The sequence below is a fragment of the Callionymus lyra genome, chromosome 17 (genome assembly GCF_982586985.1).
Source record: "Callionymus lyra chromosome 17, fCalLyr1.hap1.1, whole genome shotgun sequence".
Lineage (NCBI taxonomy): Eukaryota > Metazoa > Chordata > Actinopteri > Syngnathiformes > Callionymidae > Callionymus > Callionymus lyra.
This window is the reverse complement of record NC_141834.1, coordinates 23,275,092-23,287,473: the sequence shown is the minus strand read 5'-3', so window position 1 is coordinate 23,287,473 and position 12,382 is coordinate 23,275,092. Positions and strand designations below refer to the sequence as shown.

Genomic DNA, 12,382 nt, shown 5'->3' with positions numbered 1-12,382 from the left:
AGTGAAAAGAGGAACGGTGCTAACACTGTTCCCTGGGGGACCCCTACACTGCACAGTACAGTCCTCGAAACACCATCCCGGGTCCTCACGAACTGTGGACGGTTGGTGAGGTAGTCCACAATCCAGTCCGTGAGGTGAGTGTCCGCTCCAGACAGCTCCAGCTTGTCCCTCAGGATGTTTGACCTGATGGTATTGAAAGCACTGCTTAGATCCAGGAAAAGGATCCTCACAGTGCTTCCAGGCAACTCCAGATGAGAAAGTGCTCGGTGGAGAAGGAAGATGATGGCGTCCTCCACGCCGATGTCAGGTTGGTAGGCAAACTGCAACGGATCCATGGAGGAGCGCACCAGAGGACTCAGGTAACTAAGGACCAGCCGCTCCAGAGCCTTCATAAGGTGGGATGTCAAGGCCACAGGTCTGTAGCAGCTGGGATCCTTAGGGTGCTGAGTCTTCGGCACCGGTACCACACAGGACGTCTTCCACAGTAGTGGAACTCTTCCCAGGGTCAAGCTCATGTTGAACAGAAGTCCAACAATTTCACTTAACTGGTCAGAGCACGTCCTGAGTACTTTGCCACCGATGCCGTCTGGTCCAGGGGCCTTTGTTGTCTTGGTTCTCCTAAGCTGATTTCTCACCTGGAGAGGTGTGAGGGACAGGCTGGGGTGGGGGGGCATTGTCCCCTGCGGAGTCAGCGGGGGGGCTGAAACAATACAAGCTCGGGGGAGAGGAGAAGGTAAGTGTAGAGGTGTGAATGGTTGAGCAGGGGGGGGAGCCGACACCTCAAACCTTGAAAAATAACTGTTTAAGTTGTCGGCCCAATTTTTATCCCCCGCTGCTACAGAGAGCCTGGTCTGATGTCCGGATATGGATTTCAAACCTCTCCAGACATCTCTGGTGTTGTTGTTGGCCAGACTCTCTTCCATCCTCCTCCTGTACCCCCCCTTTCCCTCCCTGATCTTTCTTCTCAGCTCCCTCTGGACTGCCATCAGATCCTCTTTGTTTCCTGACCTAAAGACTCTCTTCTTCTCCTTTAGGAGAGCCTTTATATCAGGATTGATCCAGGGTTTGTTGTTGGAGAAGCATCGTACAGTTCTTGTTGGTACAATGCTCTCCACACAGAAGTTTATGTAGTCCGTGACACATGAAGTTAGTCCGTCAATATCCTCCTTGTGGGACTCACTGAAGATGCTCCAGTCCGTGGTCTCAAAGCAGACCTGCAGAGCTTCCTCAGCTTCTTCAGACCACTTCTTGACTGAGCGAGTCACTGCTGGTTGCCTGCTCACAAGTGGCTTGTAAACAGGTAGGAGATGGACCAGACAGTGGTCAGCTCGTCCCAAAGGAGGAAGGGGGGATGATAATTAAGCGTCTTTAGTGTTCGCATAGAAAAGGTCCAGTGTGTTATTGTCTCTGGTGGCACAAGTGACGTACTGCGTGAATTTGGGCAGACAGGAAGAAAGAGATGCGTGATTAAAATCACCGGAGATGATAAAGAGGGCCTGAGGGCTCTGAGTCTGTAACCCGTTCACTACTCCAGTGATGACGTCACATGCTGCCTCCGCGCTCGCCGACGGTGGAATGTACACAAGCACCGCGACAACATGTGAAAACTCCCGTGGCAAGTAGAAAGGTCTCAGACTCAGCGCCAAAAGTTCAATGTCAGGACAGCAGTGTTGAACCTTTAAAGTAACGTGCCTGGGAAGGCACCACTTCTCGTTGACGAACAACTGTGTTTGATGATCTACTGACTCCTTCAAGAAACATCTGTGTTTGATGATCTACTGACTCCTTCAAGAAACATCTGTGTTTGATGATCTACTGACTCCTTCAAGAAACATCTGTGTTTGATGATCTACTGACTCCTTCAAGAAACATCTGTGTTTGATGATCTACTGACTCCTTCAAGAAACATCTGTGTTTGATGATCTACTGACTCCTTCAAGAAACATCTGTGTTTGATGATCTACTGACTCCTTCAAGAAACATCTGTGTTTGATGATCTACTGACTCCTTCAAGAAACATCTGTGTTTGATGATCTACTGACTCCTTCAAGAAACATCTGTGTTTGATGATCTACTGACTCCTTCAAGAAACATCTGTGTTTGATGATCTACTGACTCCTTCAAGAAACATCTATGTTTGATGATCTACTGACTCCTTCTAGAAACATCTGTGTTTGATGATCTACTGACTCCTTCTAGAAACATCTGTGTTTGATGATCTACTGACTCTTTCAAGAAACATGTGTGTTTGATGATCTACTGACTCCTTCAAGAAACATGTGTGTTTGATGATCTACTGACTCCTTCAAGAAACATCTTTGTTTGATGATCTACTGACTCCTTCAAGAAACATCTGTGTTTGATGATCTACTGACTCCTTCAAGAAACATCTGTGTTTGATGATCTACTGACTCCTTCAAGAAACATCTTAAGACGTTTTTTTTTTGTTCAGGCTTTTCCTTGATTTTCTGGAACTCCTGTTGTGTTATCAGTTTTATCTTGATCTTTAAAGTATATACTTTATTGAATATTGTTTTGATTTTTTAAGCGCTTTGTGACCCTGGTCTGGAAAAGCTCTATACAAATAAAAATTACTTACTTACAGTCAAACCTCTGTTGAAGCGTTAGCTTCTTTGTTAGCTTTGTTAGCTAGTGCACAAGTTATCAAAGAAGGTAACGCAGGAGCTAAGACAGAAGCTAATGCACAAGTTAACAAAGAAGGTAACGCAGGAGCTAAGACAGAAGCTAATGCACAAGCTAGCAAAGAAGGTAACGCAGGAGCTAATGCAGGAGCTAATGCACAAGTTAACTAAGAGGTAACGCAGGAGCTAACACAGAAGCTAATGCAGGAGCTAATGCACAAGTTAACTAAGAGGTAACGCAGGAGCTAACACAGAAGCTAATGCAGGAGCTAATGCACAAGTTAACACAGAAGCTAATGCACAAGTTAACACAGAAGCTAATGCAGGAGCTAATGCACAAGTTAACTAAGAGGTAACGCAGGAGCTAATGCACAAGTTAACACAGAAGCTAATGCACAAGTTAACACAGAAGCTAATGCAGGAGCTAATGCACAAGTTAACACAGAAGCTAATGCAGGAGCTAATGCACAAGTTAACACAGAAGCTAATGCAGGAGCTAATGCACAAGTTAACACAGAAGCTAATGCAGGAGCTAATGCACAAGTTAACACAGAAGCTAATGCAGGAGCTAATGCACAAGTTAACAAAGAAGCTAACACAGAAACTAATGCAGGAACTAATGCACAAACTAACACAGAAGCTAGTGCAGGAGCTAATGCTAACGTGAAACCAAGTTCCTCCCTGAGGTTCTGGTCCACTTCAGTAGTTTCCTGCTGAGAATCCTCAGAGTCGCCTCGATCGTTGACCAGGTTTAACCTCCTGAACTCGTTATTGTCGTCAACACTGATCCTTCTCTACATGTTCATACAGCCAGAGAAGCGCTGACACGCAGCATACCTCCCCCAAGAGGTTAATTCCACATGACCGTATGAAAGAATAACACGCAGCTTCTTCCCGGACCGGGAATCTAACCCGCGTCGCTCGAGTCAATCTCACAACAAACGCTGGAGAAAACATCAATAGAAACGCTGACGGAGGAACAGTTGGTATCAAAGGTTCCGCTCGTTCCGACGGAAAGAACAGAGAAAAATCAAAATGAGTTTTTCCCAGATGGAGGCGGATCAGGAGCTATTTTCTGTCCAGATCAGACTCTCTGGCGTCTGATGTGTCTCAGGTCTCGCTGGGTCGCACCAAGGGCATCGCAGATTGATTTGATGGCTACAGCACGAAAGATCTCAGGATGTCTCCGACAGACTTATGTCCCGCAGGAAGAGGAAGTGTTGACCCTCAACATCCTCAACATCTCCACACGACACCCGAGGAGCTTGACTTTAGATCAGATGTCGACGACTTCTAGAACGGAGATACTTCAAGGTCACCACCATCAGTTTAGTACTCACGTCTGACATAACTAGTAGTTCATCCAAACTTACAAACAGTAACATGCTAAGCAAACAGGAAGTACTCTGGTCATTACTCTGGTTGTCAAGTAAATGTCATTTATATTTATAGAGCGCTTTTCCAGACCAGGGTTGCAAAGCACTTAAACAATAAAGAAATATTCTAAAAAATATTCTAAAAATATATACTAAAAACATCAAGATTACTCACAGGCTCAGACTAGATCAGACGTCACTGTGTAGGGAACTTGACTATAAAACAGGGTTTTTTAAATATATCTATACTCAGACTTTAGACTTTAGACTTTCTTCTATTGTCATTGCACAGAAAACACAGCAGAGAAACTGGCAACGAAATTGCGTTGCTTGACAAACGTTAAAAACACACTAAACATCGTGATTTTTATCACAATACTTTTTTGTTATTTAATTTAGAAAGTAAGTAAATAATAGTTATTTGTAAAGATCTTTCTAGACCATCACACAGCACTTGAACAATCAAAACATTACACAGTTAAAAATACTTAAAGGTTCAAAAACTGTAAAAGGTCAAGACAACAACAAGAAAGTGAAAGAAAAGCTCAAATAAAAGTGTCTTGAGATGTTTCTTGAAGGAGTCAGTAGATCATCAAACACAGATGTTTCTTGAAGGAGTCAGTAGATCATCAAACACACATGTTTCTTGAAGGAGTCAGTAGATCATCAAACACAGATGTTTCTTGAAGGAGTCAGTAGATCATCAAACACACATGTTTCTTGAAGGAGTCAGTAGATCATCAAACACAGATGTTTCTTGAAGGAGTCAGTAGATCATCAAACACAGATGTTTCTTGAAGGAGTCAGTAGATCATCAAACACACATGTTTCTTGAAGGAGTCAGTAGATCATCAAACACACATGTTTCTTGAAGGAGTCAGTAGATCATCAAACACAGATGTTTCTTGAAGGAGTCAGTAGATCATCAAACACAGATGTTTCTTGAAGGAGTCAGTAGATCATCAAACACAGATGTTTCTTGAAGGAGTCAGTAGATCATCAAACACAGAGATGTTTCTTGAAGGAGTCAGTAGATCATCAAACACAGAGATGTTTCTTGAAGGAGTCAGTAGATCATCAAACATAGATGTTTCTTGAAGGAGTCAGTAGATCATCAAACACAGAGATGTTTCTTGAAGGAGTCAGTAGATCATCAAACATAGATGTTTCTTGAAGGAGTCAGTAGATCATCAAACACAGAGATGTTTCTTGAAGGAGTCAGTAGATCATCAAACACAGATGTTTCTTGAAGGAGTCAGTAGATCATCAAACACAGATGTTTCTTGAAGGAGTCAGTAGATCATCAAACACACATGTTTCTTGAAGGAGTCAGTAGATCATCAAACACAGATGTTTCTTGAAGGAGTCAGTAGATCATCAAACATAGATGTTTCTTGAAGGAGTCAGTAGATCATCAAACACAGAGATGTTTCTTGAAGGAGTCAGTAGATCATCAAACACAGATGTTTCTTGAAGGAGTCAGTAGATCATCAAACACAGATGTTTCTTGAAGGAGTCAGTAGATCATCAAACACAGATGTTTCTTAAAGGAGTCAGTAGATCATCAAACATAGATGTTTCTTGAAGGAGTCAGTAGATCATCAAACACAGAGATGTTTCTTGAAGGAGTCAGTAGATCATCAAACATAGATGTTTCTTGAAGGAGTCAGTAGATCATCAAACACAGAGATGTTTCTTGAAGGAGTCAGTAGATCATCAAACACAGATGTTTCTTGAAGGAGTCAGTAGATCATCAAACACACATGTTTCTTGAAGGAGTCAGTAGATCATCAAACACAGATGTTTCTTGAAGGAGTCAGTAGATCATCAAACATAGATGTTTCTTGAAGGAGTCAGTAGATCATCAAACACAGAGATGTTTCTTGGAGGAGTCAGTAGATCATCAAACACACATGTTTCTTGAAGGAGTCAGTAGATCATCAAACACACATGTTTCTTGAAGGAGTCAGTAGATCATCAAACACAGAGATGTTTCTTGAAGGAGTCAGTAGATCATCAAACACACATGTTTCTTGAAGGAGTCAGTAGATCATCAAACACAGAGATGGTTCCAAAGCTTAATAGCTACAGTCTGGAAGGATTTCTCTCCTCTGGTCCGGAAGTTCAGGAACCATCAGTAGATTCTGATCCACAGACCTCAGAGCCCGAGCTGGGGTGTAAGTCTGGATCAGATCACTGATGGAAGGTCTGACCATGAATAGATCTGAAAGTAAGAAACAGAATTTTAAAATGATCCTGAAAGAAACTGGCAGCCAGTGAAGAGTTTGAAGGAGAAATGTGAGAGTCAAGTACTGGACAATACTACACATATATACTTGTTACTACACTATCACAACACCAGAGTCAAGTACTGGACAATACTACACTTATATACTTGTTACTACACTATCACAACACCAGAGTCAAGTACTCGACAATACTACACATATATACTTGTTACTACACTATCACAACACCAGAGTCAAGTACTGGACAATACTACACATATATACTTGTTACTACACTATCACAACACCAGAGTCAAGTACTGGACAATACTACACATATATACTTGTTACTACACTATCACAACACCGGAGTCAAGTACTGGACAATACTACACTTATATACTTGTTACTACACTATCACAACACCAGAGTCAAGTACTCGACAATACTACACATATATACTTGTTACTACACTATCACAACACCAGAGTCAAGTACTGGACAATACTACACATATATACTTGTTACTACACTATCACAACACCAGAGTCAAGTACTGGACAATACTACACTTATATACTTGTTACTACACTATCACAACACCAGAGTCAAGTACTCGACAATACTACACATATATACTTGTTACTACACTATCACAACACCAGAGTCAAGTACTGGACAATACTACACATATATACTTGTTACTACACTATCACTATATATTGTGATGTCAACACCTTCTTAACAACACACTTCTACTATAAACAATATCATATTTCGTGGGTCATCGTTCTGTTCTCTCGTCAAACGACTAAAGGACGACAAATGAAACCAAAGATTTTATTCAACATCAGTGAAGTGAGCGAGAAAGTAAACCATGTATTTGTGTCGTTCACAGGGAAACGCATACATCACATGTATGCCGGGCCCCGTCAGACGCTGGAATTACCCGGTGCCGTTGTGTTTAGGTATGTATTATTCATCCTCTCACCTCTCCACGCCTTTGAATGGCCGATCGTGACGAGAACGAGACAGAGACGAATACCTTGTTTCTGCTCCCTGTTGACTTTTCCTCTGTCGCTTCTTATTATTCCATCTGACACCCCTGGACTCTGACTCACAGTGACCACCACAGAGCGTCTTACTGTCAGCCACAGCCATAAATTCATTGTGAGATCAGGAGGCGAGGGGGAGGCGAGTAAGAGACGAGGCGAGGGGGAGGCGAGGGGGAGACGAGTCAGAGACGAGGCCAGGGGGAGGCGAGTAAGAGGCAAGGGGGAGGCGAGTAAGAAGCAAGGGGGAGGCGAGGGGGAGGCGAGTAAGAGGCCAGGGGGAGGCGAGTAAGAGGCAAGGGGGAGGCGAGTAAGAAGCAAGGGGGAGGCGAGGGGGAGGCGAGTAAGAGGCAAGGGGGAGGCGAGTAAGAGACGAGGCGAGGGGGAGGCAAGGGGGAGACGAGTAAGAGACGAGGCCAGGGGGAGGAGAGTAAGAGGCAAGGGGGAGGCGAGTAAGAAGCAAGGGGGAGGCAAGGGGAGGTGAGGGGGAGACGAGTAAGAGACGAGTAAGAGGCAAGGGGGAGGCGAGTAAGAGGCAAGGGGGAGGCGAGTAAGAGGCCAGGGGGAGGCGAGTAAGAGGCAAGGGGGAGGCGAGTAAGAGGCAAGGGGGAGGCGAGTAAGAGGCCAGGGGGAGGCGAGTAAGAGGCGAGGGGGAGGCGAGTAAGAGGCCAGGGGGAGGCGAGTAAGAGGCAAGGGGGAGGCGAGTAAGAGGCAAGGGGGAGGCGAGTAAGAGGCCAGGGGGAGGCGAGTAAGAGGCAAGGGGGAGGCGAGTAAGAAGCAAGGGGGAGGCGAGGGGGAGGCGAGTAAGAGGCAAGGGGGAGGCGAGTAAGAGACGAGGCGAGGGGGAGGCAAGGGGGAGACGAGTAAGAGACGAGGCCAGGGGGAGGAGAGTAAGAGGCAAGGGGGAGGCGAGTAAGAAGCAAGGGGGAGGCGAGGGGGAGGCGAGTAAGAGGCAAGGGGGAGGCAAGGGGAGGTGAGGGGGAGACGAGTAAGAGACGAGTAAGAGGCAAGGGGGAGGCGAGGGGGAGGCGAGGGGGAGGCGAGGGGGAGGCGAGGGGGAGGCGAGTAAGAGACGAGGCGAGGGGGAGGCGAGTAAGAGGCAAGGGGGAGGCGAGTAAGAAGCAAGGGGGAGGCGAGGGGGAGACGAGTAAGATACGAGGCGAGGGGGAGGCGAGTAAGATACGAGGCGAGGGGGAGGCGAGTAAGAGGCAAGGGGGAGGCGAGTAAGAAGCAAGGGGGAGGCGAGGGGGAGACGAGGCGAGGGGGAGGCGAGTAAGAGGCAAGGGGGAGGCGAGTAAGAAGCAAGGGGGAGGCGAGGGGGAGACAAGGGGGAGACGAGTAAGAGATGAGGAGGAGACGAGTAAGAGGCGAGGGGGAGGCGAGGGGGAGGCAAGGGGGAGACGAGTAAGAGGCGAGGGGGAGGCAAAGGGGAGACGTGTAAGAGACGAGTAAGAGACAAAGGAGAGACGAGTAAGATTCGAGGGGGAGGCGAGGGGGAGGCGAGGGGGAGACGAGGGGGAGGCGAGGGGGAGACGAGGGGGAGACGAGGGGGAGACGAGGGGGAGACGAGGGGGAGACGAGGGGGAGAAGGCCATGTGGGGATTATGTATTTTCTGCTCTTAGCTGCAGTGAAATCAATGGACGCCACTATCTCAGTGCATTGTTTGATTTGTAATCCTTCAGGGAGCGTCTCTGCTGAAGCTTCCTATGAAGCTCATGGATTCTATGGATCCTACAGATCCTCGCTTTTACTTCCATAAGTCAGCAGCGACGATCATGTATGGAGCTCAGCTGTGAATCTAACTTAAAGCATCTTATAATCGTGTTTGGCTGCAGCAGGAAACATCAGAGTGTGTGGATCACTAAAGTGTGTGTGGATCCCTAAAGTGTGTGTGGATCACTAAAGTGTGTGTGGATCACTAAAGTGTGTGTGGATCACTAAAGTGTGTGTGGATCACTAAAGTGTGTGTGGATCACTAAAGTGTGTGTGGATCCCTAAAGTGTGTGTGGATCACTAAAGTGTGTGTGGATCACTAAAGTGTGTGTGGATCACTAAAGTGTGTGTGGATCCCTAAAGTGTGTGTGGATCCCTAAAGTGTGTGTGGATCCCTAAAGTGTGTGTGGATCCCTAAAGTGTGTGTGGATCACTAAAGTGTGTGTGGATCCCTAAAGTGTGTGTGGATCACTAAAGTGTGTGTGGATCACTAAAGTGTGTGTGGATCCCTAAAGTGTGTGTGGATCACTAAAGTGTGTGTGGATCCCTAAAGTGTGTGTGGATCCCTAAAGTGTGTGTGGATCACTAAAGTGTGTGTGGATCACTAAAGTGTGTGTGGATCCCTAAAGTGTGTGTGGATCACTAAAGTGTGTGTGGATCACTAAAGTGTGTGTGGATCCCTAAAGTGTGTGTGGATCACTAAAGTGTGTGTGGATCCCTAAAGTGTGTGTGGATCCCTAAAGTGTGTGTGGATCCCTAAAGTGTGTGTGGATCACTAAAGTGTGTGTGGATCCCTAAAGTGTGTGTGGATCCCTAAAGTGTGTGTGGATCCCTAAAGTGTGTGTGGATCACTAAAGTGTGTGTGGATCCCTAAAGTGTGTGTGGATCACTAAAGTGTGTGTGGATCCCTTAAGTGTGTGTGGATCCCTAAAGTGTGTGTGGATCCCTTTAGGTTCGTCTTTCATGTCGTTCCAACATCACGGTCGTTGTGTCCTTCGTTCGCTGACCTGGAACCAAACCTTCTCGCTGGACTTGAACTCAAAGTGTTCAAATGTTGCATTTTCAGATGAATTTAACGACATCAAAGGACGTCACGCCACTGAAGTACCGTTTGATCTTCGTCACGTGGCGACAAAAACATCACTTCCTGGATGTTAGTTCTGTTCTAAAGATTACGTTGTTATTAGTTTCATCACTTTCTGGATGTTTAGAGTCGACTGGACTGACCAGCGATGTTTGCCGCCGTAGCTTCAACTAAAAGCCACATGTTTTGTCGTCCAATCATAATCCAGCACTAAAGTCTGTCTCGACCCGAAGACTTCGCTTCCAAGACGGTGTCGACGTCATATTAGCTTCGACGTTTGTTTGTTTGTTTACACACAATCTTAGTGAATCAGCTGTTATCAGGGGTCCGGCCTCGGATCACATGTTCGTTATTAGTTCGACAATTAGTTTTAAAAAACATTTGGACAAATTAAATTAAACGTACCAAAGAAAACCAAAAACTGCCATTTATTGATATTAAATAATGAATGAAGATAAATCATATCTTCCACACCTTGTTTTTGAATTAAAAATGTGAAATAATTGAACGTGTAGATAAAAAAAGTATAGAAATATAAGTGTAACATTGATATACTTACTTGAAATAAGTCAGAGAAAAAGTGTTTTTAATATAGCAGATAAAAGGTGTAACACAGAGAAGAGTACTCTATACAACACCATCATATATTCACTGGTGTTTTTAATTAAAAGCGCTTCAACAAAGTCTAAAGTACACGAGTCTTTAATCCAGCAGCGACAGAACAAACGTGTTGAATATTTCATGCTGAAGCTTTAAGAGACTCGCGCTCCAATCTTCCTCCACATGTAAGTACAGTTAATGAGTTTCTCTCCGGAGACACGTCCACTCCCAGCTGGCGCGGGAACACCTCGGGGTCCATCGGGGGGAAGAGCTGGACCACGTTGTCGTGGAGACGAAAGTCACAAACTAATCTCAGATCATCGGAATAAGTGAGAGCGTGAGACATGAACGAAGGATCGAGGAGGGGGGAGGCGAGGGGGAGATGAGGGGGAGACAAGGGGGAGGCGAGGGGGACGAGGGGGAGATGAGGGGGAGACGAGAGGGACGAGGGGGACGAGGGGGACACGAGGGGGACGAGGGGGAGACGAGGGGGAGACGAGGGGGACGAGGGGGACGAGGGGGACACGAGGGGGACGAGGGGGAGACGAGGGGGACGAGGGGGACGAGGGGGAGACGAGGGGGACAAGGGGGAGACGAGGGGGACGAGGGGGACGAGGGGGAGACGAGAGGGACAAGGGGGACGAGGGGGAGACGAGGGGGACGAGGGGGAGACGAGGGGGACGAGGGGGAGACGAGGGGGAGGCGAGAGGGGCGAGGGGGACGAGGGGGACGAGGCGGAGATGAGCGGGAGACGAGAGGGACAAGGGGAACGAGGGGGAGCCTAGGGGGAGGCGAGAGGGGTGAGGGGGACGAGGGGGAGACGAGGGGGACGAGGGGAGATGAGGGGGAGGCGAGGGGGAGGCGAGAGGGACGAGGGGGATTGGGGAGGCGAGGGGGAGGCGAGAGGGACGAGGGGGAGGCGAGGGGGAGGTGAGAGGGACGAGGGGGAGGCAAGGGGGAGGCAAGGGGGAGGCAAGGGGGAGGCGAGGGGGAGGCGAGGGGGAGGCGAGGGGGACGAGGGGGAGGCGAGGGGGAGGTGAGGGGGACGAGGGGGACGAGGGGGAGGCGAGGGGGAGGCAAGGGGGAGGCGAGGGGGAGGCGAGGGGGACGAGGGGGAGGCGAGGGGGAGGCGAGTTTCTCTGGAGTCTCCGCGGCAGCAGTCGTTGTGTGAGTTGAAAAGAAGGAATTAAACGACAGCTGAAGGGTTTTAGGTCGAGTCCCGCCTGGCTTGAAATAAACTACTTCATAAAACCATCTTTTCTTCTGCGAGCTCATGTTTGTTCTCCTTCAGCTCAGTGCGGTGGATCCATGACCGACTTCAGCGGCGTCGTCCTCAGTCCTGGCTTCCCGGGGAATTACCAGAGCAGCCTGGACTGCAGCTGGAGGGTTCGACTCCCCGTGGGCTTCGGTGCGTCCTCCAGTGACCCACATTCTTTGCTACTGTTGACCGTGATGCGGTTGCTTCCCCGACAGGAATCCACCTGCAGTTCCTCAACTTCTCCACGGAGGCGGTCCACGACTACCTGGAGGTCCGGAGCGGGAGCCTTGAAACCGGCGCCGTGATCGATCGCTTCAGCGGGTCGATGGTGCCCGACTCTCTGTTCAGCACCACCCACGAGACCACGCTGTTCTTCCACAGCGACTACTCCCAGAACAAGCCCGGCTTCCACATCGTCTACCAAGGTG

At 47.7% G+C, this 12,382-nt stretch overlaps 1 protein-coding gene across 1 annotated transcript in view; it reads left to right on the top strand.

Annotated features, from left to right (window-relative positions):
- LOC148063047 (CUB and sushi domain-containing protein 3-like) overlaps positions 1-12,382 on the top strand; it is a 414,667-nt gene that overhangs the window by 253,867 nt on the left and 148,418 nt on the right. Inside the window, exons 39-41 of the mRNA XM_087812099.1 lie at positions 7,145-7,214; positions 11,988-12,104; positions 12,170-12,379. Coding sequence (XP_087668225.1) covers positions 7,145-7,214; positions 11,988-12,104; positions 12,170-12,379 — 397 coding nt within the window. The remainder of the gene's footprint in view (positions 1-7,144; positions 7,215-11,987; positions 12,105-12,169; positions 12,380-12,382) is intronic.